Here is a 27,972-nt window from a genome sequence, read left to right as displayed (position 1 = left end):
ACTTTCTTTCCGTCCAACTGCAACAAGCTTCATCATCAGCCGTTTCAATCCACTGCAGGATGAAAGCCTCTCCAGAAACTTTCCAATTTCTTTGGTTTTGTGCAATGGCCATTCATTTACTACCCACGATCTCGTGAATTTCATCTGTCCATCTCCGTTGTTGTCTTCCAGGTTTTCTTTAGCTCCTCTTGGGTACCATTTTGTTATTTTCTTAGTCCAAGCTTAATCAACCATTCACTACCAAGTTACGAATCTAATGGTGTATCAATGAAACTGAGATGGTTTCCGTAAGGTAACATTTAGCATATTTACAAACAAAAAATTTCTAGGAATTACATAAAACACATAGATCCCGTCCGAGTCACTTTGAAATCAAAACTTCGCTTGTAATAAATCGACCTGAGCGAATTCTCGGGAACATTGGTAATAAGGATGCAGCCTCTCTAAGTTTCGAGTCACAAGCGCCCAACTGTTTATATTTGGCAATCATCCTCCAGCTTTAAATGACTCGTATTTGTCTCAACGCACACCACTTACCATTCGCAAAACATTATTAGAACATACATTTACCAAGTCACAATAAATCAATTTTCCAATATGAATTCAGTGTTTTGACGAACTAACTTTAGACAGTTAATAACTGAGAATTGTGTGTGTATACTTTCATTGTACTTTCTTCTTTTCCATCACATCTTAGTGACTTTATGTTATTACTTTAAAATCCTGCATAGGATTCAATGAAATAGATTTTGTTGCTTACACCTACATTTGCCCATTACAAATTGAATGTCGCCACACCTAGATTTCTGACACTACACTAATATCTCACAATTCCGGTTGGGTTGTTCAGTGTTTGTGGTATAATAGCAGGTGCGGTCTTCGTAAACAGCGCTGTATGAAGACAAAAACAATATCAAAACGCTACGAGTAATGAAACATATCCAACTGCATCTAGTGGATGATCTCACGAGAGGGTGGTTTAGAGAAACGGGCAAACAAAGGTAATATTTGAGTTGAATGAGGGAACGCCACAATGGAGATAAATGGGACACTCCGGAATAATATAGTTGTTTAATTAAAGGGAAAAATAAAATAACGCAAGCAATTCCTAAAATTAAATTTGTCTGGGAGAGCTATCAAAACAATTGACATATGGCTTTTAAAGACATTCAGGTTTATGGCTTCCCATTCAGAAAGTTTCATCTAAATAGAGCGCATCTTTTTTCTAACAGTTAACTAGATTTTGATTTGAAGAATATTACGTGTTTTTTGGGATCAAATAAATTTGAACACTTGGCGTGCGTAACTGTATTTCATTTGACCACTTCAACCTGATGCGCGTTAAATGACTGCAGCTAATGTAAAACAGTTCTCTTATAGTATCAACATAAAACAAATTAGAGAGGATTGTTTTAATACTGGGATATCGAGGCTACAAAGGACATTATCAAGCTACTGCTCACTGCAGCAGAAAAACATTGTCCTCACAGATTTATACATCTTCAGAAAGGGATATTTTGAGATTCAACGGAATATTTAAATGGAATAGCAGAAGAATACGAATGAATTTATATTACAAATGGAATTCTTAACAGTAATATTAAAACGTATTCGTGCCGATAACACTGAACGAATCGCATTTTAAGTTAGCTATGAAGCACAATGTAGGCAAGAAGACTGCTGCATTCTTAGTGATGATAAACTTAATTTCACTTCTAACTAAAATAGTGAAAATAAAAAAAAAACGTTTTCTTTTAGATTGTTTTAACTTCGCGGTCTGTTTAAAATGTCGTTAACGCAGTCCTGGCTCGCTGTAGTGACGGACGAGTCTTGACGACGAAACAAGTTCTGTAGGTCGAGTGAGACGGCAGTGGAACGCTATGATGACTTCGGATCTTTCTTAATGGGACGGCCTGTTTTTATTTATTACCGAAAGACTCTCACTTATCTCTTTCATTTGCCTGCATGACATCCATATCTTAGTAGAGTAAAGTGCGGCCACTGACTTTTCATGTAGAACCAAAGTGGGTGGCGACCGTCCGAACACTGCTTCATCTTCAGTGCGTGGATAGCATTATATGACAACAGAGCCTCTGGTATGGCTCCGAACGGAAGCTGTGTGGGTGTCAGTTGAGTGACATAACAACTAGACAATGCTCGCATACAATCGTGTAGTCCTAATTAAGATCCTATACGAGTATGTTTTTTTTTTTTTCAGTTCCATGGTTTTTCCCATTTACTCGCAAGTGGCCTCAGGAATATAGCTTTAGATTCACGCACGACCGTCGAATTCATCTGAAATACTATATATTGCATCCTGCTATACATTGGTCACACAGAAACGGCCAAATCAGTTGGACTGCAAACAGTGAAGGAGGTAATTGTACTGTGTATGTTTAACAAAATTCTGATGACATGGATTTCTTAAACTGTATGTTAGCCACGTACCGTCCACGGTACAGTAGTTTCGCCACTTGTCATTCGTTTGGAGGTCTTGCTTCGAGTCTGTCCACAGACTGGAAGAATTTCTAAAGGCTTCTTCAATCGAGACTAGCAAGTATCAGGCGGGGGAGATAGGATTTTACAACGCGAGTTGTTCGGTTTTTCAACCGACAGTACACACTCATCTCAATACACACCGGCCCACAGTGAGACTGAAGGCCGGTGTGTATTGAGGCGACATTATTTCACTTGTAACAAACTTGCCAACATCAGCAAAGTGCACAGGACGCTGCATGATGAGTTACCACGGCCGTGCAGCCGTCCACAAGCCACTAATTACCCCGACTAATGCCAGACGTCGTCTAGTTTGGTGTAAGGCCCGCCATTCTTGAACCATAGACCAATGGAAAGAAGTCTTTGGAATAAAGAATCACAGTACATGGTCTACCAATCTGATGGTTGTGCCTAATTATGGCGGATCCCGGAAGAAGCTACCTGTTGGACTGTATAGTCCGGACAATGAAGTTTGGTGGAAGCAGCCTGATGGTTTGGGACTGTTTTTTTATGGTTTAGTATGGGACCATTTCTGTTTTGGACAAAACTATGAATAGTGGTCTGTCTAGGTGTCCTGAACAAAATGGAATCACTTCGAGGTAGGCTCATGCCGATATCAGCAGAACAACGCTCCATGTTATACTGATCGCGTTGTGACGGACAGGCGTTGAAGGAGATCAGCGTCGAAAACTTTGATAGACCATCCCAGAACCCTGACCTCAATCATATAGAGACCCTCTGGGATGAATTGGATCGTTGAGTATGTGGGGGGAGCTAACCAAAAAACAGGTGAATTGGTCGCCGCTTTGAAGGCCGAATTGCGGAAAATATTGGAGGATATTTACAAAAAACTGGTGAAGAGTGTTACACTAGAAGCTGTTATAAACGTTAAAGATTTCAGCACACGTTAGTTTGCCCGTAAATAAAGGTTATTTATGGATGTGTAGGTGTTGATGTTAATTGTAGGGCAGTGAACACGCACTGAGAGAGTAGAGGTCACAAAATTGAATCACTCCCTGAAGTTTTATTAATTAACTTACTCTGGTATGAACGTAATAAGATAATTCGCATGTGAACCTTTCTGAACGCGAGAACCTATTTCACCTGAAAGCATCAGTTCATTCATCTTTAATATTAGCATATTATTGTCTCATGGGAAATACTTCTCACTTATATGCAATACATGCATATAAGTGAGACGGATCATCATATGTATAACAGTATACAGGCAGTTTAGTTCGAGGAAGAAAAGTGTAATTATTGCTCTTTACAGGAAGTAAATTCGATGTAATCATTCTTTTGCGTCAAGAATTCTTAAATAAGAAACGTGATATCGGAAAAGTCTGGAATAGATCTCAAGCGAAAGGGTACTTCAACGCGGGACTGACTTCTAAATGATTGCCATATAAGTTCCACAGACTTAAAAGCCATAAGCGAAGAAACATACTGGTGCAAAGGCAAGTGAAAGAACTGTCCGACGAAGCCTTGTCATGTGATGTCTGAAAGCATATCGATCTCGTTATTCACCGATTCCATGAGAGGAATTGGTGAAAAGGCCTAACCCGGGATAACCTTCTCTTATCAGACCAGATTTAACATCCGTGGATCTGATGGGAAACGCGACATTCAAACCCAGTAAAGCTTATCACCCTGACTACATGAAAATGTTGTTCGAACAACTAATTCTTGTTCTGAGTTTTGGATAAGGAACTCTGGATTCCTCATATGATGATTAAATCTTATCAGTTGATGATATTCACGTCCTGGCTTTACGTTCGGGTCCTTTCGCCAATTTTATCTTCTACGTTGTTTCCAGAAGAGTTGTGGGATGGTTTCTATAAGCATACTAAACGAGATCACAAAACTCACGTATGTGCACCTTTAAGATGGGTTAAACGCTTAAAAATAGCTGACGGTGCAAATTATAGACGAATTCGTTGGGGAGATTACGGCATTATTGGTTGCCACCCAGAAGAGGAAACTCGCTTATCGACAGGCGCCTCTTCACCCCGTAATTCACACGAAAAATTTCGCAAGGTAACTTAAACACAGTGGTTAGAGTCACTATTTCACAAACAGGAAGTCTGCAAATCTCCACACTTAATTTCCACAGAAAGATCTTTAAATATACGTTCCAAGTACTTTATGGCATCGACAAGACACCGAGAAGGTGGCCACAATCCATAATCATGCAGTGACTAGGTGAGATTTGAAAGGTTAAAGTGCGTCCACTAGCCCTGTCTGTTTTGATTGGAAGTAGATCTCGAAATTCTGGGACTGCTACACCTGTTCAGCAGGTAACGCAGTTCACTTACTGCGCGAGTGTGTGATATAGTGCAGCTAGCTCAAATGTGACAAGAAAATAGTAAGACTATTGCAAAGCTAGCATTTCACAAGTTTAAGTGCATCGCCTAGGAAAGCTATAAATAGTTGGAGTGTATAATAACTGGTCAATATAGGTCAATGCGGTTTTGAAAGCTTCCTGAAACACTGGATGCTCCCATTCGTTATATTTTACTGTTAGTGTATAAAGTGTTCTTGGCTTCCTAAAAACACTTTTTTAAAATTAATTTTAAAAAAATAAAACTTACCTCTCGAATGGCTGTATGTCAATGAATGAAATTAATTAAGAAGAGGTGTGGGCATTAAGAACTTGCTAAAATTAAATTGCACAAGGGAAAGTGTACCTTACTCAATGATCGTCATAAGGATTTTCACCATATAAAATCCCTATTGAACAAGAATCACTTGGTTCAATAATGATTTCAATAAAATCCCTATTGAACCAGGGAACTTTCAGATTTCCTTCTTTATCATTATGAACCAACTGACGATGACTCGAAAGTTCCCTGTTCGGACTCTTGGTTCAATAGTGATTTTACATGGTGAAAACCCTTACGACGATCATTGTGCGCTAATAAGTTTTTAATTTTAATGGTCACACCTCTTTTTAATTAATTTCATTCATTCTCAAAAAGCAATCGGTAGGTGAGTTCCAGAAATTTAGGCATTCCGATTCTTTTTACTTTTTGTTATTTCAACCTCAGAACTTAAGGTTATCCAAAATATTAATATAAACCTAATACAAGCACATAGGCCATCTTTTGCCTGTATAATAGCTTCGACCCTCTTGTCAGAGTTTCTTTCAACTGCCGGACTAGATTCACCTCCATTTCTCTATTTCCAGTTTGAGACCGGAATATCCATATAGGTGCATTCTGGTCCTATGACTTTAATCCCTCCACCATCATCAAACTTCGGCCATTGCCTATGCTCTCCCCACCTCCTGTCCCAAAGCTTCGCTCGGTGGGCCCTATAACTCTAAATACGTTTGCTGCGCTTAACGCTTCACCCTGTGGAGGCTGGATTGCCTCTGCAGGGGTTCTCCTTCAGTTCCCTATTCTTTCAATTTCTGGTGGAAGCCTTCCATATTTTACCTACACACATCCTCCAAAGTTCGAACTGTCATTCCAGCGCTTCTTTGCAACATTTTTTTTTTTTTTTTTTTTTTAGGGCTCTCTCTAAGCTCAGACGAGGCCAGGGTTCTCCACGTCTGGTGTGGTAACTAGTGATTGGTGGTGTTCCACAGGCCCCTATTCTAAAAGGCCAGAAGAACAACAGAACACTACACTACACTACACTACATAAACCACATATTACTCACATTATCTGGCCTTTACAGGGTACTGTATTCAACACAAAAGAACTGATCGAGGCATTGTGGGAACCCCGGTGCCGCTTGGTCATAAACACTATGCACTACATTAAGATGATTAGTTGGAAGCTCCACTGATCTAGCGGTCCTGTCGGAGTATAAACGTAACATTTACGTAATATAAAGAGTTCATGTTCATTGGATTTACGTGTCATTCTACATTAACAACACATATTCAGGCTTCCATCTCTTCTGACAGGAATAAGTCTGTTCTTTGGGAAAATTGGGGGTTCCTCGCGGTGGAGTATGACTGTGGCAGATCAGGCTCTTGAAGGTGAGGATCTGGGTGCTACAGAACTCAGCTGCGAATATGTGTGAGTCATCAATAACGAGGCTAGCTTACATAGTTTATAGGCTCTCAGATGCAGGATTTTGCTGTGTGACCGAACAGAATAACAGTCTGTTTCTGTGGAAGTGGCCAAGGATGTGATATTCTGTTCCTGGATCAAGGTTCGTATTTATTCCCACCTCGGCATAATCCACATCTTTGGTTTTCTGTTGATGTCCCTGGCAGTTCATGGTGGTGTTAGCATTGCTGTGATTGTCACGGGCAACTTCGTGTACTGGTTTGGGCGCTCTAATTCCTTGTGCTGATTCATGTTCTAGAATTCATCCAGCTCCTTGTGAGTTCATGATTCTACAGAGTTCTATCTGCGGCAGGCTTTGGACTGGAGCTTCAATTGTCTCCCATATCTATGCACATTCTTCTTTTCTAATTATTATTGTTATTACTTCCCTTTTTTTTTTGTCTTTTTAAGGTCCTTCCATCTCCTGCAATTGAGCGGGGGGGAGAGTGGTTTGTAATTATCTAAACTAACTTAGCGGTGTTGCCAAAAGTTTTGGCAGGTAACAGTTTCATATAATAAATAGTGAATAATATGTAAGAACTCTGCCATGGTTCGTATTCCTAGAGTTTCTCAGCTAGAAGTTTCCTCTTTAATTCCACCGAATTGCCTTGCATGACATTCATCAGATTCTGATGCCCTTAAGATTAGAGTCACTGTCCTTTGGATAGTGACTCTAATCTGTATTCGGCGTTTTCCGGTTCATATAACAAGATTTGTTTCTTAGACTTGTTTCCACTGTTCTTATCAGGCCCTTTCCTTCAGTTGAGACGAAAAACACATTAGGAATGTGCACCTTCCCGACGATAATATTATAACTAAGAGTGAGGATGGGAGTATGTATAGAAGGTGATGATGAAGAAGCAATTACAAGATGGTAGCAGCGGTTAGATCAAGTTGAAGTTATCAAGGCCAGGTTAATGGGGAGCGGCGCGGTGTTAATACAGTGTTCAGCTCTAGCAGGTGAAGGAAGATGTTTTTTTTTTTGGAGGGGGGGGGATATAGATGCATCGAGATGTGAAGATTTATTTACAAGTAAGCAACCAAAAAATTTCTGTGGAAGTAGACGTTTCCTTCATGTAATCATTGGTCCTTGAGGCTTTTTTCACGCACTCAGATATAACAAAGTAAGGCTTACTACCTTTCAGGGTGACCCCTTGTGAGTCAAGTGGACTGAAGTTCGATGAAGTCCGATCGTCCTGCGACAATTAAATCCTCTACTTGCACCTTCACGATGGCGGGTAACCTTACATATACTGCGTGTTCATGAACTACTGCTCATGAACACCTGAAAATGACCACCAGGAGAGAATCAACGTTAGCAGGGGTGGAGGGTGGTGCCCATACCGCATAGAGGAATGCCGCACCTCTGTCTCACTAGGAACTTATCTCCCTTCTTAATTAATTAAGAAGAGGTGTGAGCATTAAAAACTTGTTAAAATTAACTTGCATAGGGAAAGTGCACCGTACTCTATGATGGTAGATGACTCTTCTCAACCGATGCAATATCAGCATTTTGCTTACTGAAGCTTGAAGTGTTGAAACTAATATTTTAGTCTCCAGAGCAAACTTCTGACAACCCTCATCCCTTCCATCATGCAGCAGGATTGATGTTTTTTTTAAGATACTGCTCTAAAACGAACCTATTGGTAACTATCAAGGAGACATCCAGATCAGCTAATGTATAACCTCGCTGCTGCTACTCTGCCAGATAGTGACTGGAGAGAGAGTCCAAAAATTTCATTACTTCATACAACGTCTGCCCCTTCTATTTTTACTTCATTTACCGAAAGCAGCATGAATAATCAAATCAACAGAAGCACAAATTTATTTACGAAAAGATCTAAACTTCCTCATTCATTTCACAAATATGTGTAGTATTATTCCACTCTCAATGGCGTTCATTTCCACTTACAGTCTGCCACGCCCACACACATTTTCTGGCATAATCCCAATTATCGGTTTTCCCAACACTGCTCATATCAGTTGTCTAAATTATTCGCTGTACCTTTCGCTTCAAAGGTGGTATTTATGCATATGTCTGTTCTAATATTCCCTGACCAAAACTCAATAATTTGGAATCTTCTCTGGCTTAAAATCTCTCTCCACATCTTTCTGCCAAATTCATTTGTATGCCTTTATCGTTGTCCCAACTCCACTAATCACTTTGAACGCTTTGACTTCCTTTCATTGAAACTCTAATTTCGCCAGTCTAACTTTTCTAACAGTGAGTTAATTTTACTTGGCGATTTTAACATTCAAAAATCCAGCTGGCTTCAGTTTTCTAGCTGGTTGAGACGCTGAGACTTGCAATTACCTACCTCATTTACCCATCACAATACCAGACAATCCTAAATATTCATCCAACACTTTGATCTTTTTCTCACGAACAACCCTCCAAAGTACACAGTAGTGTTGAATAGTCCTCTAGGCACTTTAAATCACAATTTAATGATAGTCTCTTCTCCAATAGTGTCTTTTTCTCACAGCCATTCTCAGTTTAGTGTTATTTAGCATTAAAAATGCGAAATGGGATGATCTACGAGGTTTCTATTCTTCTTTTCATTTCTTTCGCTGGATTACTGTTTTAAATCTTTTGAAATCCATGTTTGCTCAGATAGTGTCAGTGAAATTATTCTTCTAGGGACGAAATCCTGTATTTCACACTCTAATTTAAAACCTCGTATTTTATCTAAAACTTAATTTTCAGGAAATGCACTAAGGCTGCTAAAGATAAGAATATTGAATATAGCAAATGGCTCGCATCCAACTTTCCAGGTTCATTTTCTGCCTACTCTAAAGTTCGCTACAATTTTAAAGCAGATATTAATCAAACCAAACTAGACCCTGAACAGGCTAAGAGTACAAAACTTGCTTCTTGTTCAAAATGTATTCGAGCATTCTGATCTCATGCTAAAGCTATTGACTACAAATTTTACCTATCTGTACCAACCAGACGGTTCTATTGCCTCCTTAGCTAAAGACTTACTAGCACTCTAGTTTCTTTCTAACTCTTGTATTCACGATTTTGGTAAAACACTTCCTGCCTTTCCCAGTACACTCCACTCAGTTCCTCCTGTGGTCTTTCTTGAAAAGGGTGGCAAAAGAATTTTTAACAATCTTGATGCCAAGAAAATTCCAGGTCCTGATGAGATCTCTCCATTTATTCTCATGAGCTTTCTCTTGTCCTCTATCGCCTTTTTACACTTTCCTCCTGCTTTAAAATTTGCCCATATTCACCCAGTTCTTAAACAAAGTTGAAGCCGCTCCCATATAATTATTGCCCCATTGCACTTTTTTGTACTCTTTCCAAAGTAATGGTGAAACCCATTAACTGCCAACTCCTAAGCTATCTCGAAACCCTCCATCTGATCAACAATCGCCATATGGATTCTGTCAGTGGTGATAAACTGGCTTGTGTTACTCATCTATGGACAAATTCAATGAAATATTTGAAACTCAAGCAGATACTTTTCACCATCTCTAAGACTTTTGATTGTGGCAGAAAGGTCTTCAGAACAAGCTTTCATTTAATTTTCTCTATTGGGTATTCAATTTTCCTTTTTGACTGCTCTTTGTGGGTACGTGGCTCTCTATCTGCTAACTTCACTAAAAAGGTAGTGTTTCTAATGTTTCAGTGCTTTCTCCCTTGTATATTAATGACATTTTTCCATTGACTGGAAATCCCATCCATAGTTTTTGATGATGATAGCATATTGAGAAGCCTTGCCCTGCAGAAACAGCTTCAACCTCTCGAATATACACCACCAATTCCGTAAACTCTACTCTCGAGATAATTGTATAAAGTGCAAAGATAACTTAATTTCTATCCTTCTAAAACTCAGTCTTGTCCCATATATCTCGCAAAATGGCGTCTACTGCTCTTATGCTTATCTTCACTTATATTTCTAGACAAGATCACATATTTCTTATTAGGGATTTCCCTGACTTCTAATCTCTCTTGGCAAGAGCACATCACAAATATTGCTTCCTAAAACTGGATTTGCTTTTTCGCTGTTGCCGTTTCTTTTCTTCTAATCGCTATTCACTTTGTACAAAAATCAAATCTGGCCTACCATGGAATATTCATCTGGGGTAGTGCACTCAAAATCTCTCTCTCTCTCTCGGGCTTCTAAAACGCAAGCAGGAGAGACTATGAAGAGAAGGGTCATTAATTAACTTGGCTGCTCTTTTTTGAATGGAGTCTATGCATCTGTAATTCTCTCCCTCCTCCTCTGCCAAATCAGTTCGAACACGTGCTGCAATCAGTCAACATACATTTACTGTCCAACTTCGAACTCACAGCACCAATCCCCCCCCCTCATTTAATCCACCTTCCATTTTCTGGGACAACCTTTCTCGCACGTATTTACATACAGAAATTGAAGTCTAATGTCAACAAGCATCTTCTATCTTCTCAACCTTCAACCTATGCGCAGTAATAAGTACCATAGATTATAATATCTTTCGTGTTTGGAGTTTTTCATTAAAAAAATAACCTCAATCTCTCTCTCTCTCTCTCTCTCTCTCTCTCTCTCTCTCTCTCTCTCTCTCTCTCACCGGACTATCTGATAGCCATTTGTTTGTTTAAATTTTCGGTATTTTCACAAATATTTGCCCTCGTTTATTTCAGATTGTTTTCAAATTTTAAGAATTCTGTGTGTGGCTCTTTAGTTTAGAGGAATTTATGTTTCATCCTCTGGGAGACGACTCCTGTTGTTTTGGAGGAAATGAACTCTGATACATTTGCATTTTTCATAGTTGTACACCCATTCCTCATCTTCAGAAGTACAACAGCAATAACGCCCGTGTTAAAATGTTAGGAAGAAAACAGCATGAAGACAAGGAGCAAATAATTGCTTTTCCTGTGCCAAAAACACTGCACGTATGTGAAAAGTTTTCTAGTTATGGCACTCTTTCGGTCCACTGACTATTAGTCAATGTGATAAAACTTCTCTTTCCGTTCTTAACGTTGCTATTTGTGATTAGTTGAATGTACATCCATTGAATTGGCTGTTATATCCCCTAATGTTATCAGGTAGATAACAACCAAGGAATTAAAATGGGAAGGAGGAGTCCATCAAGCTCTAAGTTGCCCAACTCAACGCCAGAGCTTACACTTTTGCATCAGACAACACAGCGACAAATCCCCAAGGCAGAATGCGCTAGTACCACAGGAGGTAGTTATTGTAGGTCCAGTTTCCAGGATAAATCCCTTGCATACGTCCCATAGTGCCCCCTCAAGCAAGGCACACGTTTATACAATGACGTATGCTACTAATTAAATTTACAATGGATGCTCTATTCTTAGAAGTTTCCCCGTACCTCTATAATTTGAGCAAGGACCCTTGCACCTCCTTTGTTAAAATGAATACCATTTTTATTAAATGATCGGAAAAGCTATAATATATAAGATCTCTTCTACTTTTATTTCTTAATCATTCCTCAGTACCCATTAGTCTGACGGAGCTGAGTGATCAGTGCAACAGTACACGAGTTTGACTGCAATTCAAACTCACGTGACCGCTAAATGTGGCTAATGATAATATTCTTGTCAAATTAATTACTTATAAACGCCTGGCCTACACAGTCGTACAAAGAGAATATTTTAAATATTGCATATTAGGGTAACCCGAGAAAACAAATTCATACATCCACGTGTATCGATTGTGAACAAGTATCTTTGATATGCGAAGTGCAGATATACAATGTCCTTTCTGTTTAACATTAAGAACTAGATGCTTTTATTTTTATAATTCAATATGTTAATACTTACTAGGAATAATACTAATAAATCCTTCTTCAGTTTTTCAAAATAAAACTTTATTGTGAAGTACAGAATTGCATACAATACAATATCCCATCACGACGACCAACACCAGGGATTCACATATAGGAGCTTGAATAAACAGACTATAAAATAATGAATACGTTAAGGAGTATAGAAAAGTGATAAATATCAGTTTGATTTATATTCATGGAGCCTAGGGAATGGAAATGGGAGCACGGTAATCCTCTTCTAGAAAGTCAGGGATCATGGCCGAAGAAGGCCTTGATGAAGTTGAATCTGTCTATCAAAGTCAGCATCTACACAGTTTGGGGAGAAACCTATCAGTGAGTGCAATCCTATTGTGGTGAGCCACAAGTGCAGGTGACGATCTTAGGCTTGGCTGTGGGCTCCTCCAAATGTTTGGAGTTGATATCTGGCCAGTGAGGAGTTTGGCAGTGAAGACTAACCTCTTTTCCAGTGTTTGTGCCATCTTCGTTGTTGTGGTGGCGGGTGGCAGACGAAGCTTGGTCTTCCTCCCGTAGTATGTAGATAAATTTGAGCATGATTCTTCGTTTTATTAATAAAAAATAATAAATTAATAATAAATTTATATATTAATAATAAATAGTCTTAAATGACTTAGCGTGTTTAGGCTTATTCATTTAGTATTAGTAAAATAATGGCTAAATGGCGCAAAGGAATCGGTCTTTTTTAGTATCTGCCAAAAAAAAAAAAAAATCCATCACTCACACTTCTCCCATCACCAAAAAGTGTCTATCCAATTATGTGTATTTAGGTATTTATGTATTCTCTAAGTTGATTCGTGTATCTATGTTTTTAAGTATGGTATTGTATAATAGGTGGGGATGCCAGTTTTCGGCGCGGAACGTCTAGTATATAATAAGTAAATAAATATCTAATTTCGCTTTGAACTTACCAAACTCTCAACTTCGAACAACCTAGACCGCTGGAATGAACTGAAGGCAACTCATTTCAGTAGTCTAGGCTGACAGTTGAAAAAAATATATATATATATACCTCCTTTTCATTTTACTGGATCTCTTCAGGGCCTTATATACGTCTATCATGTCTCGACTCTCCTAAGATGTCTAGCTGCCAAGCCTTGCAGCCAGAGCTTTCTAAGATGTTATTCATATGGACATCGATCAGCGCCACTCACAAATCTGTTACCCTTTTCTCAACCCTTTCTAAAAGTTCTATACCTTTCTTAAAGTGTGGCCTCCACACCTGAACACACTCTAAATGCAGTCTCACGCAAACGAATAATGACTTGCCTTTCCCTACCTTTCCATTTAAACTGAATATGTAATACATTCCTCAATCTCGTCCTACATTATATGCGAAATAATACAATACTGAAATTGTGTACACTACCAAATGTGGATTGCCAAGGGGACGCAGTAATAGTAAGTGGTTCCACCCACTTATAGATTCTATCACGTACTCTGTGTCGTAACACAGAATTAGCAATTTTTTCTATTTCCTCTTAAGGAACGTACTTTTTATGTCATCATCGTTGCAAATGCTTTTTTTTTTTGAACAGGGGTGACATTTTTATAGAATCTATCAGCCTCTAGTTTATTTCGTTTCTGGTTGGCTCCCTTATCTGGATATCTACACGCTATCTTAAATGTAGGCGAAGAAAAATCGAAGAAATCAAATTCTTCTGTCAGTCGGTTCAAGTACTGAATAAATATACCAAATGTTCGGTTAATGTGTGCATTGCGTTGTTCGAAAACTGCACGCTAACCAAACTTTAATTTCCAATTTTAAACTTACGCAACTTGCTGAAATACATTCCCGAAGATTTGCGAATAATTTGATTTTTTAAAAAATGAAATATGAATAAATACAATTAGCGTAAATACCTGATAAACTAATCGTCTTTTAAAAATTCGTTCAAAGAAAGGTGACGAGTTGCTTTGCTTTGTCATCATAAAGAACCATAGCAAACTGTGAGATCACGAAGGCCTCTGACAATTACTGCTTCTTTCAACATTGGGATCGGAATCCTCTGCGATTCCTCATCATCTGCTATTTCGATTTGCATTTTTGTCTGCAACTCAATAAAATCGTCGGTCGCGAGGTCTTTTCCATAAGACTTGGCAACTGAATCACATTTTCGGTATTCAAATTCAAGTTAAGGTGTTCGTCATATCTAAAATTTCCACTGACATTTTCTTACAAATCTTCAGTCATGAACAGACTGCGTCAAAGTTTTCTACAATAGCCCGTCATAATGGGTTGATTGATGTTTTTCCACCTTGAAGCAATGTTTCTTACTGCAGTAAGGATGTCATATCATTCTAAAATTGCGTGAGAGTTGTTGCTTCGTTCCCGTTGGCAGTAGTAGCTTGAGTCATGGTTCTTCTCAATAGTACTGCTTAAAGATGAATATAAACTCTTGATCCGTAGACCGGAGTAGGGATTTTTTTTTGGAGGGGGCGGAGAACACTTGATCCTCTGCTGTCGAACTTACTGTTGAGCGTGATAACCCTAACTCACAGCCAATAGGTGCCAAGCTTTCACCACTTTTAGCTCTTCTTATTATTCTAATTTTCACTTCAAAAGCAATTATCTTTTCTCTATCATCTCACCAAACGATAAAAATAACTTCTAAAAGTTATTCTTCAAGTTATTCGGAATATATATATATATATATAGTTCTAAATTTGAATTTGAAGTCGGTTCTTCTTCAAATTCAGCTACAGAGAATAGCTTATTTGTAAGTTTAATAATGTCACTGACGAGTTTGTCTCTTTTAGATCAGTAGATGAAAATCAAAGGCGGAAAAAGTGATAAACAATGAGGTAGTAGACTCCTGTGGAGTCTACTACCTCACTGTTTATCACTTTAAGCAGCAGATTATGTTGGTCAAGTGGGAAATCCCACCTTTCAGAAAAATTGAACTTGCTTTCTGGATAATGTGATCACTATTCTATTGAAAATCACCTTATTTTTTAATCAGAAGTTTAGTGAGTTGAAGTATGGATTAAAGAAACCTGCAGAGCGATTCTGGATCATTTGCTTTCACAGCGCAGTCAAATGGTTATGAGCGTGCGTGCCTGACATACATCTAATAAGAATTAAAACAAAATTGAGATCTTCAATGTGGTGTATTGTATACAAGACATGAAATTTATTCATTAGAAAGATGTCTCTTGATTTTCAGACGCCGCATAAGCGTATATTGTCACCATGTCCGTCCGCATGTAAAAGTCGACTCCCAGTAGACGGATGACGGACCCTAAATTTCATTAAAACTGGACAAACAGAAACCCTGTAATTTTTTCCATACAAATTGTAAGTTAAAAAGAAATTCATAGATTAAAATAACGCTTCGTGTATAATTGTTATGTAAGACGCGTGGTCATGGTATCGTTTCTCTCTACCCCATGGTACATGGGGTAGAGAGAAAAAGACACTTAAAAGTATATGGGAGAAGTGTAATAAATATTATACAGTTGTAATTAAACTGAACGTCTTCGTTTAGAAGAGAATAAAACTATAGAATTTTATCAAGTGTTCTGAAAAGTTATAATCTTAGTAATTAGTGATTGATAAGGAGATAACTGTATTTACTTTTCACTTCAGTTAATCACGAAAAGAGGGAAAAGATCAATTAATTAAAATAAAAATGGAATGCACCACTACTTAAATTACTTAATAAGAAAAAGCTTAAGCGATGTCACATTTTCAGTTCAACCATAGTCTCCCCCCCAACTCCCTCGACCACAAAAATCTATTCATACAAATGAAAGTATATTTCGCATATTATTCTAAAACGAAAAATCGGATCGAGGCCTGAATTTTCAACCTATGTTCTATTAGTTGCTATCAAATTTTCAATATATATTCTGTTGGCCTCCCGTTTCTTTTCCACCTACAGAAATATTACTATAAATTCGGAACAAGAGCTCTGATCCATTTCAAAGTTGATGGGTTGTCTTATTTTGTTAAAAAATCACGAATTACTATTTGTTAACGCGCCTGAAATTTTTCGCATTGTACATTAACTAACGTCTTGGTCTTAACAACAAGACCTGAAACGCCAAAGAAGAAATTTACGAAATTAGCACAGCAAAGTATTCACAGCAAAACTGACTGCCACATATGTACTGCAATTAACCCTTCAAGCCTTCTCCCACAGTTCGCAGTCTAAATGACCAAGTTTCTCCAATTTTTCTCAGAAGACAGGCTTTTTACTAAACCATTTAACAGCGCATTCGTTGTTAAGCAATATAAAATACCTTTTGATAACTTAGCCTCACTGTACACCCTCCTGATAAACACTATGTTTAACCACTGTTTGAATCAGCGCCGAGAAATAATAGGAGAGCAAAGGTACTAATATCTGAATAACAGCTTTTTCCCCTTCAATTTTAGCGAGTTCACTTTCACCCATCTCCTTGGGCAATTTAACCATCATCATCACCTCTAATCATTCTGAGGTGGCGAAGATCTCCCTCAGAGACACTAAAATGAAATTTGATTGATTGACGCAAGACAGATATTTGACCCAAGGCAAGTGAGATGGAAGGAGAACAGACAGCGAGTCAAACGAAGTAGTGGGATCTTCTAAGTTTAGAAACTCCCACAAAAAATTGGATCAAGGGAGAGAACGCTTGCATTCAGCGCAGATGCGTCGTCACTCAAAATTTATTCAGACACTAGTGTCTATGAAAATATCGTAACAACTTACAGGGAGGGGAAAAAAGTCTCATCTTCAGCGATGATAAAGTGGGCAGGAAATTAATGTGTGTTATGTACTTCAAATATAAATAAATAATCCAAACCTCACGAAACAATTGGTAGTAAAGAAAAATACCTTTTTCATGCTTTTGGCACAAAGCAGAATATATCGGTTCTATAAGAGTATTTAAACAGTTTTAATATAATGAAAATGAAATAAGTAGTAGCAAGTTTAAGAATAAAGTTGGCGTTAATGACATTCAGGCTCTCTTTTGTACTGTCTCGGACTTAGAACGAGATATAGTAATACCTCGAATTTACTCTTAAAAAACGTAATGTTTAGGCCCTAAAACTGAAATAAAAGGAATAACTGTGCTTTAGTGCGCATGCTTATCAACGCACATATTATCATGTATTCTTTCTAATGTGCACCACTTAAAGTCGTTTGTGTCTCTTCCTGCACGTTTACATATAATGCCATATACGATATCGGATTTTTCTGGTGGAACATTACTTCAGCACAAAGTCTCATATCGTAGAGAATTCATCGAAAGATTTCCCAACAAGATCCTCCCAAAACCATTAACAAATTTCGAGAATTTGGAACAATTGGAAACAAACAGAACGAGAGAAAAAGGACAAGGTTGCCGGATGAGACTTTAAAAGGCGTGAAGAGAAACAATGGTGCAGTCTTCTTGCAAATCAGTACGCACACTGCCTCCAAAATGGGAATGTCACACGATTCGGGTCGTTCCGCTTTAAGAAGATAGCATACTTTAAATTGAGTTCGTGTCACTTCCACTAATGCATGAACCTAAACTACAGGATGCCGCAAAGAGACTAAGTTACTGAAACTGGCTCATTAGCTGCAAAGAAATTTACCCGAATAATACATATATACTGTATTTTGCCTTTCCAGTTTTGACTATGGACATCCACAGTCTAAACTGGAAAGTCTGGAGCAGTGACAACCTCGCATTCACTTCTTGAAAGCACTCCACATTCCTCAAAATGTGCAGTTTGATATATCATGAGGTAACGGCGACCCAATCCGTTCAAAACGAAATAAAGTTATTTTTTAAAGGCAATATGACAGCTGAAAGAAAAATCGGTTTTCAAGAGGATAAGACTAGCCACACAGTGCGAGTAACCACAGAAACTTTGAGAAAATTTTACTGAGACTAACTCATATCGTAGTGGCCGCCCAGATCGCTAGATTTACCGTCCCCCAAATTCCTTTAGTGTTTCAAGGTGTTACCATTTCATAATCATTTCTAAACCCGTCTATTTTTTTTTTTTTTTTTTTTTATCACTTGCACTCGTTCGGTGAACTTTTAAAATAATAACCTGTATATTATTACAATACTAACGCTCAAGAGACAAAACATTATGACCACCTATCTAATAGCGTTGGGTCGCATTTTGCCGGGAGTGGCATCAACTCCACGAGACCGCAGAAAGTGTCCTAAGGTGGAAATCAGAATTCACCTAATCCTGCGTTCCACCGAACCTCACAAATGTTCGATGAGGTTGATGTCGGGGGAATTTGGCGGTCAGGGGAGTTTTTGTCCAGGAATGGATCTTTGAACCATTCCTGGACAATGCGGGCCTCGTGACATGGGGTGTTGTCTTGTTGAAAGAGTCCAGTGCCATCTGGACAACTGTCACCATGCAGGGCAAATCTTGGTCCGAATAATGAGGTAGGATTTGACGGTGAGAGTGTGTTCAATGAGGATGAGAGATCCATGATACCACTGTCGCCTGCCTGCCTGTTTTCGTCCAACAGTGCAGTCTAGTTATAGCTGTTCACCGTCCATCGGCGTGATGAAGCTGCAAACTTGATTCATCAGATTGGCGACTCTTTCTCAGTCGTCCAATGTCCAGAAACGTACTCCTCTGCCCACTGCAGGCGGACGCGTCGATAACGGTCGGTCAACATGGGCACATCAACAGGTCGCTTACTCTGTAGGCGACCTGTTGATGTGATCCGTAGGAACGTCCGCTGGGTGGTGTGCTCGGAAACGTTTCTCTGTGCGGACTGGCTGTAGTCTGCCGTTAACTGAGGGATCATGAGCTGTCTGTCGTCCCAGACAGCACGTACCAACAGCCGTTCGCTGTCAACCAGTGTTAGTCTTCTCGTCCCGGCATGCTATGTATCTCTTTTCGGACCATTCTCGCCACAACTTCACTATCATAGCCCTCGAACAGCCGACAATGCCTGCGGTTGCTGAGGTGCTAACTCTGGCCTTCCTAACGCCACTGTCATTCTCCATTCAAACTCTACCAGGTACTTTCCTTTCTCCATTGCACGGGCTTCCTACTAACAAAATTACAAGCACAACCGTGCCGCTACTATATATGCTGCGACAGTCGGTGAAGTCACTAAAAGTGCTGTAGGATGCACTCACTCGTGGAAACAGGGGTGGTCAATGTTTTCGTTCATGAGCGTGCCTCCCATGTGTGGCTGCCACTTAAAAACCTACACTGAATCACTACAAATAATTCAATGAAAAGTAGCAAAATATTTGAGTATGTAAAAAGATAATACACTTTAAATATCTCACATACCATAAAAAGTAATACCTTCTAAATATCCCGCATATTTACAAGATAAGACACATCATACAACATCTGTTATGAACCTTGCATTTATGCACAAATAATTAATGTTTAGTAAGAGTACTGTAAACTGAACCACGTGAATTATTATAAATTGATTTTTATAATTCACAACGGATTATACTTTACTGTCAATAAGTTAAATTCCCACATAATACAACGAATTTCACAATAAATCAGAGTGCCAAAGAGCCGGGATTTTCCTCAGTATCATCTTATGTCAGACATTACGTGAATGCTCTTCGGACTGAATTTCAGTGAGACTTTTAATTTAATTAGTTTACTGTTAACAGGACAATATTTTATATATATATTTCCCCTGTTATCTCTCGATGAAGGATTCTCTTCACCTTATTTGCCACTCAAAAGTTTAAAGCGAACCGAGATATGATTCTACATGCTTTCACAGTGCAGCCAAGTGGTTATGAACATATATTTGAAGTGGCTTAATTAGCCTTCTGTTAGAAACGATGACGTATGTTTTATGATTTCTCGATAAACGTTATGCTAATTTATAAAGAAATCTTTGATTATTACTGAAACCATGGCTGCTACTTCCCCAACCAGGGGAAGTAACAGCCAGACACTACAGGACATTATAAACGTAGCTAAAAGAGCGGAGCCTTGCGCTATAGTGGGTATTATATCTAGTCTTATGGTGCTTAACTCTTCACAGGCGTGATTTATAGATCATTGTGCGCCTTACCTGCTTCACTGGTAACTAGGTGCGAGATAACAGGGTGGCCAAAGTTTCCGGCGTTCCTTTATTTAAAGTGGCAATTTGTTGTGAGTGAGGAAGTTGAAGAGTAACTTTACGCGATTTTATTTCTGGGCTGACTAAGCGTTCAGGAAATGAATCCTGATAAACTTCACTGCGAAAAAAAACTAGCAGCGAGCAACCAGCTTTTCAGTGCGGTCAAAGATGTGAAGCTTCTATTAACAATTTTATATGTGAGTACGGCTCACATTCTGTTGGCAGTTCGCATCTTTATAGCTGCTTCATATGCGTGTGGCCCTGGTGAGTGCCCTGGACCCAAAGTATTTTACAAGACGGTATCATAATTAGATACAATGCGTACAATTTTGCTCATAACCCTGTACGTCGCTATGCACTATTTCACTAACGCGAACGACTTTAGAAGTCGAAAGCGCACCCAAAAGTCCACTATGACTTCCGTATGACAATAACACTGCATCCAGACCCAGCCAAGATGGCCTTAAGGGTTAAAAGTTGACAATAATCGTACAGACGTTATATGATAATATAAAGTTGACCACGGATGTTAAATGATAATGTTGTGCATTTGGTATTCAAGTTACGAACAGGCTGAGGACTTAAAAGCAATAAAATTATGTTTCACTGAACTCTTCGAAGAAATTTATTTTTAAAACTGGAGAGAGAGAGCCAATCGCTGGATTACCTTATGATCAGCAGCATACGTATTCAGCTGTTTGTTCACAATCCCCTTCCTCCCCACACACACTCCCAAATTTCTAGATGAAATACGAAAACTGGCCCATTGATTTGTGTATTAAGCCTTTTGGACCTTAGTAATAGTCCTCAGAATTATCAGGAGTGGTCTCTCTACCTTTTATTGTTTATTAGCAAATTAACTTTAGCATATTACACTTTTCACTTACATTTTGATAAGAGTTCAACCAACAAACCCTGTACTGCGACAGCGCGAAGTTAGTTTACGAAATACATAAAAAATTGGAGTCTATTCGTAAGTAGAGAATATGTAATTGGAGGGGGAAAGGGGAGTTAAATGTCCTTTTTGATCAGTGGGTGAGGCAGTTTCATCCACCGGAACAAACAACCGTGTCGAAGGACGTTTCCGTTGTTCTTTCGTTTTTATAGCGATGTATTAAATGAGGCTTTTCTTCATTAATTCTTGTTAGATACAGTACATTATTCAGTTTAAGTGTACTCTTGATATTTATTCCAAATAGGATAGGTTTACCTAAAATAAAGGTTCCCTTTTACTCAAACTTTAGTTTTTTTGAAAAGTTGGAGATTTCTGCTGTCCACCTTTCATCCTGGAAACAACTAATGAAAATATGCGGAATGCAGAATTGTAGAGACTTTGTCTGATCGCGTATTTCTAAAACGAATCTTATTCTTTTCAACATTTAAACACTTTCTTCTTCAGCGCACTTGAAGTGTTGCTTTTGCACACTAGTCGAATTGAGCCTATTTACTAGATTGGTTTGCTCAACGATAGATATTTAAAACTTACAAATCCTTGCTCATATACAACAGCTTGCACGAAGTCCAGTTTGCAATCTCCATTCTACGTTAATCTTCGGTTGCTATAATCACGAGTGTCTAAATAACAGTGAACATAAGAAGTAGTATCTTATCAGGCCACTTGTATAAAAGGCAGATATTTGCTTACTTTCAAAGAGCAAAGACGGACGTGCGCCCAGTTGTTTTTCCTGCGCGAGTTTATCTTTGTGGTCACGCAAATTGCTCCACATTCCGTCAGACCCAGCCGGGAATAAGAAACCGCAATAACACAAAAGGCCACCTGTTGTGGCCACTGCAGATGAAAGCTAGATGACATCACATTTCCCCGAGTCCCGTTTATCCACGGTGGGTGAACATTTCTTCCATCCCATCATTACACGCTGCTCCAACCCACCCATAATTCCTCGCAAGTAGAAGGAGTTGCCTCGCTTCGCTGACGGCATCTTTTCTGCAATTAGACCTTGAAAGAGCCTGTACTTGTCTCTCTCCGCGCTGGAGAAAGTTACATCCAAGGTCTCACTATTCTTTCCTTTGCTAAAGGTCTAGGGAATGCGGGGAACGCAGTTTCCTTCCCTTGTGTTCATTCATTCATTCATTAGCAGCGGGTAAAGAGCCAATCTGTTGGGATGCACTCCATTCAACGGGTCTGCTCCGACAGGTTGCTGCTTTCTAACTGTAGCCTGCCCGAACATTCGGTGCCGCTGCCGTACGTCCTCTTGCGACAGGTAACGGAAACAATCTGAACCCCGGTTGGTCCTCGGGCGGCACCTTCCTGCTTGGTGTTGGGTGAAAGTGAAGGTGGCGCGTGACACTGAGACTGGTGACGTCAGAGGACCTTGAGTCGTTAGATTTTAGCGGTTCGGATCTCTTCGATCGTCGCACTGCATTGTCTAGCACGCGGCGCGCGGGACGGACGGACTCACGTGTGTATGTGTGTATGTGCCAACTTTACTTGTTCCTTTTGGCAGCGTTCCGCTGGTGCTTCTAAGAAAAGTCGCCGCCTTCAGGTGCGGCGAAGATGGAAAAAGTATCCATTCGTGATCCATTCCCCGTGTAGGCATGTGATTGCGGGATGAAGAACACCTGTTCGTTGTCGGGTGAGGATTACGGAAAGATTGGGTTTACTAGAGGATTAACCTGTTTTGGATGGCTCCCCTTCACATGGTAACTGAAATTTTCCTTTTTCTTTGGCAGTCATAACTGGGAATATTTAATTTAATGAAACTTGAAGTATTTAATTTAATGAAACTATTTAATGAAACTTGCAGTTAGCTTCTTTATTCTTTACTGTTTATGCTGTGATTTCATAACGATCTTACCAGATGATTCTTATAAGTACCTCGCGGGAATTACAGATAGCAAATGCACTTAACAACCAACGATCCTTTGCGGTAGCTTTATTTATTTATTTTTGCGCACATTAATTTGTAACCTTACACGTCTTAAATCTACCCTCATTGGGAACTGGTAATATTTCATTAATAAAATGCCACGAGGATGGGTTTTTGTTTAATGAGTTCAGAAAATGTACTTTGTTTATGTACTCTCTCTTTCTTTCTAGTTATACGTGTTTAAGTGCATTCTATTCAATAACAACTTTTATTATTCCAACTGTGGGATCAATTCATGTACACTATCTTAGAAAATAAAAATTAAAACATGATACTTCAGATTTACGTTCAATGACTGAAATGGACTTCCAATGAACTTCAACATTGTCTTAAAAATTAAAATGATAAGCGAAATATAGACTTACTTCTCCTTATCATCATACTTAAAAATAGCCATCATTAGTGGTTCATTATTTACAATTTCTACTTCTACTTTTTTTTTTTATTGAGTTCAGCGCAGAGGTACATTTCTTTCAAACAATTTTCCTCTTTTTTTAACGTCCTGTTTACGATTTTCCCTGAGTAATGCACTCAAAATTATCTTTCTTTTCATCCTTCGTGACGAGCAATTTTATGTCTTTTTCCAGGTGCGGTCGCAAGCTCAAAGGTTAAACCACCCACTTGACATAACTCCGTACCCTTTGCTCTTCCCATAATCATTATTACAATCTTCGGCAATTTCTGTTTTCCTTTAAGTGCAGAATACGATGCTATCTCTGGCTTCTCCTTCACACCCTTAGGCGCTTCAGACACAAGCTGCCTGCTTATAGAAAGTATTTCTGAGTTTCCCCGTTTCCTATTTTATATATGTTTGCCACAGCAAAAAATTAGTCTTCTTTTCAGCTACGCACTGAAATGGGCAGAATACATCCTCGTATAACTCTTTTTCAGAGTAGAGTCGTGTCTGCGTGTTTCCTTGATGACTATCAGGGAATCCCAGGCAGGTGGATAATAACAGAGTCACCGTGATGTAATAAGTTGTATTACACAGCATTTTAATTCCAATCTGAAAATTTTGTTGTACGCTGAACGATTCGCATATCTATATAAAATCTCGTAATCATGAGTGCAGGTGCAGTAATGGTGGATCCAATCAGTGTAGTAGTGTTTGTAAATGAAATTAAATGCAAATATTTACAAGACACTTTCAAGTGGCCTCTCGGGGTATGTTTTTCTGGATTATAAATTCAGGAATTGCCTGAAGAGTATTCGTTTAATTATATGGTCGCCTTCTTCACTTTCCAAAAATGCTCTACAAGGAATAAAAAACAACACCATAGTTGGTTTCATTAATAATATTTCAAGTCAGTCTTCGAGCAGTTGAGTCTGTCATTCGTAAAATACGAGTAATACGCAATCGCCAGTAAGTAATCTTCCCATTAACTGTGTGAATCATATTACTCACGTGATATGAATCACAGTGGCATAAACGCACTTTGAATAGCGCATGATGAAATAGCATTGCTTATCGACCTTGTTTTCATCAATGAAAAGTCGAGAACCTCAACATTAGAAATGTGGTACAAAGTGATTGAAGTTAATTTTTCGAAAACCCATGGAGAAAAATTACTCCAAACAATGCAAGAGTCACAGAATTATAGAACAACTATGTCCATTCCATAAATTGAACATGTGGCAATGCGTATAGATATTTGGACATAATCATTCGCATGGCAAACTCTAGTGCCACAGGAAAATGGAATACAAGCAGACAAACGTCGATACACTATAAAATAAGGTTTTCATTGAAGATATTATCGAAATTGCAATAAAGAATGAAAAAAAAAAGCGTAAGAACATTAAAACAAGCGCTCTGCAGTTTTAAGATAGTCAAAGCCAAAATCACGAAATTGAAAATAAACTGTTTTATTTAAAAGCAGCAAAGGTAATTAAATGGAAACGAACCGAACGAAGTCATTAAGCGATAGATATCGCCAAAAGGTCACTTAAAATCTTAACTACAGGATTTAACTGATAGTGCGATTCATAACCACTAAATTTTAAATTTATTGTATTAGCACACGGATTAATAACTGCTAAAATCAGGCTTCGAAATTACTACGGTCCAAGACTAAATAAAATAGTGTGAACCATGATTTACTGGAAACATTATTCAAGGATCCTAGAAATTTCACTTTCTACATTGCATCAAAAGATATGTTTGAAGAAGCTGTAGTGATACGCAGAAACCTGAAATAGCACATAGGATGAAATGGGTCGAAGTGTCTGGTATCAAACAGAATCTTTTGTGTGTAGTTGTTGTAGAGTTTTAGGCGCATCAGCGACTTAGACTATACTGCGCCTATTATTACGTCTGTAAATTTCGTGTGTTCTGTCATTGATTTTCCTGTTTGCTGGATGAAAAACGTGAGTTTCTCGGAGGGAAAATCCCTGGAATCTTCGTCTGAGACGGATTACCTCAGCCATGTGAACAAAAGCCCATAGAAATTTTTCGTGTCATTGAGCTCTGTCCACGCGGTGTGAAGAGGACGGTACATATTTGCACTGTACTATGCGTGAGGGCCTTGCACATTTTACTAAATTTTAAATGCAATTAACTATAAAACTAAGTTCTTCTACTGTTTCTCCTTTGTTGGAATATTTGAAAGTTTCAAAAACAAGCTTACTATCATTAAATGTAAATGGCGTGGCTTATATAACGGCGTTTTCTGAAACGGTGATAAAGCCCACTCAGAATAGGGTCTGCAATTTATTATTATTTGCCCAACTTGAATACACTGTATATACAAAAAACACCATCTCTCACAACCATTGTACTTTTCCAGTTTTGAGGAAATTTCCTTCTTTTTTTTCATTTACAGAATTTCTCTGTGATTTGAGGAAATTTCCTGGTGAAGGGATTTTTGCAAAAGGTTGAGAACAATTGTATTTGATGCGCTCTTCCATTAAACTAGTGGTTAGATTTCCATTTCCTGGTGAGAAACTAAGACGCGTGTATAAGCTTATACAAGAAGTCTCTTGGACCATCAGCAAACTCTTTGCATTTATTTTCTCCAAAATTTATCCCAACCAATTAATGATGTAGTACTGTATTTTAATATTCAGGGAGCTATAATTAAGCTACGGAAAGCGTTCATATTTGATATGAACTATGGAAATGCTGCATATGAAAATTATTACGAATCAAATGTCACGGATATCACTGCACACAAATAAGTTATGGGATGATATAAAGAGTAAGTGTTCGTGGCTTTTGTATTCCTTTGTTACTGACGCTACGAGTCCCGCAATGGCTGTTCTATTAAAAGGTGCGCTACTGATGAAACTGTCTTATCACAATAACAACAGTACACTAGCAGCTTAAAGAGAGTTAGGTATGAAAGGATTCGATGTGCGTAAATGGTGTCTGGAAAATGATATAATGCTAAGAAACAGGTTCTTGGTATAAGGTAAAGAATTTGCGGTAATACGGGAGGATGATGAATACATAAGCATCGCAGACAGTTGCATATCATTTTTAACTCTGTCATGCTACAGTCCTAAAGGTTGTGCGACAAATTCTGCTATTACATATATATATGATCAGCCGTGATCGGCCACCCCTTAAAACAAATCCTTCTGACAGGCACTTTAACATGCTCTGAAAATCATAATTAGTAACATTCTTTTCCAACACCATAGAAACCTGAATATCATTGCTTTTACGATGGTCTTTTGCATACTGCAAGAAATATCATGCAACTGCTTCACACACATTTGACCAATGAGAGGATTATTGGTCACACATTCTCCCACGGTACGGCCACGTCGATCATATGATTTGAATTCGTTTTGATTTCACACATTCTGAAGAATAACGTCTATGTTAATAATATTAAAGAATTCTAGCGGCCAAATTGCCAAAAAGAAAAAAAAAATCGTCACCTCCCTTGTCTAACATGCTGTCATTCAAAATGCAGTACTTGGGTTTGATCCTTATGTTGAAGACCAAGAAGCATAACACATTGAACAAGTCTATCATTCGTTAATTCTAATACAGGTTTTGTGCCCATGGTTCTGGCATCAACACAGATGCCAGAACCATGGGAATCTGAACCATAGGCAATGCAGATGAAAATTTTGCAAAATTCTCATCTGCGTTGTCTCCGTTTAGAGATGCGCCACACTTTGATTATAACTACTGGCCTATAACAATCTCTTTCACGCTTTAATATTAAAACAGTAGTTTTGTAGGTGAAGAAGGAATTGGAAGAATTTTGTGAACTCATCCGCAAAATATTTCTTTGAATAGACAAAACATACCATACATATTTCAGCAATACTAAATTTATGTAATAGACACAAACATGATTATCTCCCCCCATATACGGCGTGGTAGAACAGCGATAGTAACTGCTGTGCCAGCCACAAGGGCTCAAATGGTGTGTCTCAAAATTGAAAGCAGTAGGGGAAAAATAGGGCAACCATTACTTTCTTCCTCTACCATTGTTTTAACTGCCTGTTACCAGTCGTCAAGATTGGTTTCGGATACTTGTATTAAAAATGTTGGAGAGTTCCTCTCTCACTGATATTCTAGGTCCCTCTTTGTAACTACCATTACGCTACAGAATTCAAGGACCATCGCCGAATTCGCAGGAGTATGGTACTTGGACATGGTGATTCTTTCTTTGACAAATCAGAGAAAAATTCCTGCGCTTTAACGACTGTCACAA

General features: G+C 38.6%; 1 protein-coding gene across 3 annotated transcripts in view; it reads left to right on the top strand.

The window, feature by feature from the left end:
- Positions 1–27,972, top strand: part of LOC150087130 (uncharacterized) — a 98,757-nt gene that overhangs the window by 5,177 nt on the left and 65,608 nt on the right. For 2 of the 3 annotated variants that reach the window (XM_090372982.1, XM_090372980.1), the window contains exon 1: positions 22,854–23,072. The exons of the other annotated variant lie outside the window; for it this stretch is intronic. In XM_090372982.1, coding sequence (XP_090229108.1) covers positions 23,055–23,072 — 18 coding nt within the window. In that variant the 5' untranslated portion in view covers positions 22,854–23,054. Of the gene's footprint in view, positions 1–22,853; positions 23,073–27,972 lie in introns of those variants that run through there. 3 annotated transcript variants of the gene reach the window in all.

This window comes from Mastigoproctus giganteus, chromosome 4 (genome assembly GCF_048544385.1).
Source record: "Mastigoproctus giganteus isolate SK-2022 chromosome 4, ASM4854438v1, whole genome shotgun sequence".
Lineage (NCBI taxonomy): Eukaryota > Metazoa > Arthropoda > Arachnida > Uropygi > Thelyphonidae > Mastigoproctus > Mastigoproctus giganteus.
This window is presented reverse-complemented; position numbering and strand designations above follow the sequence as displayed.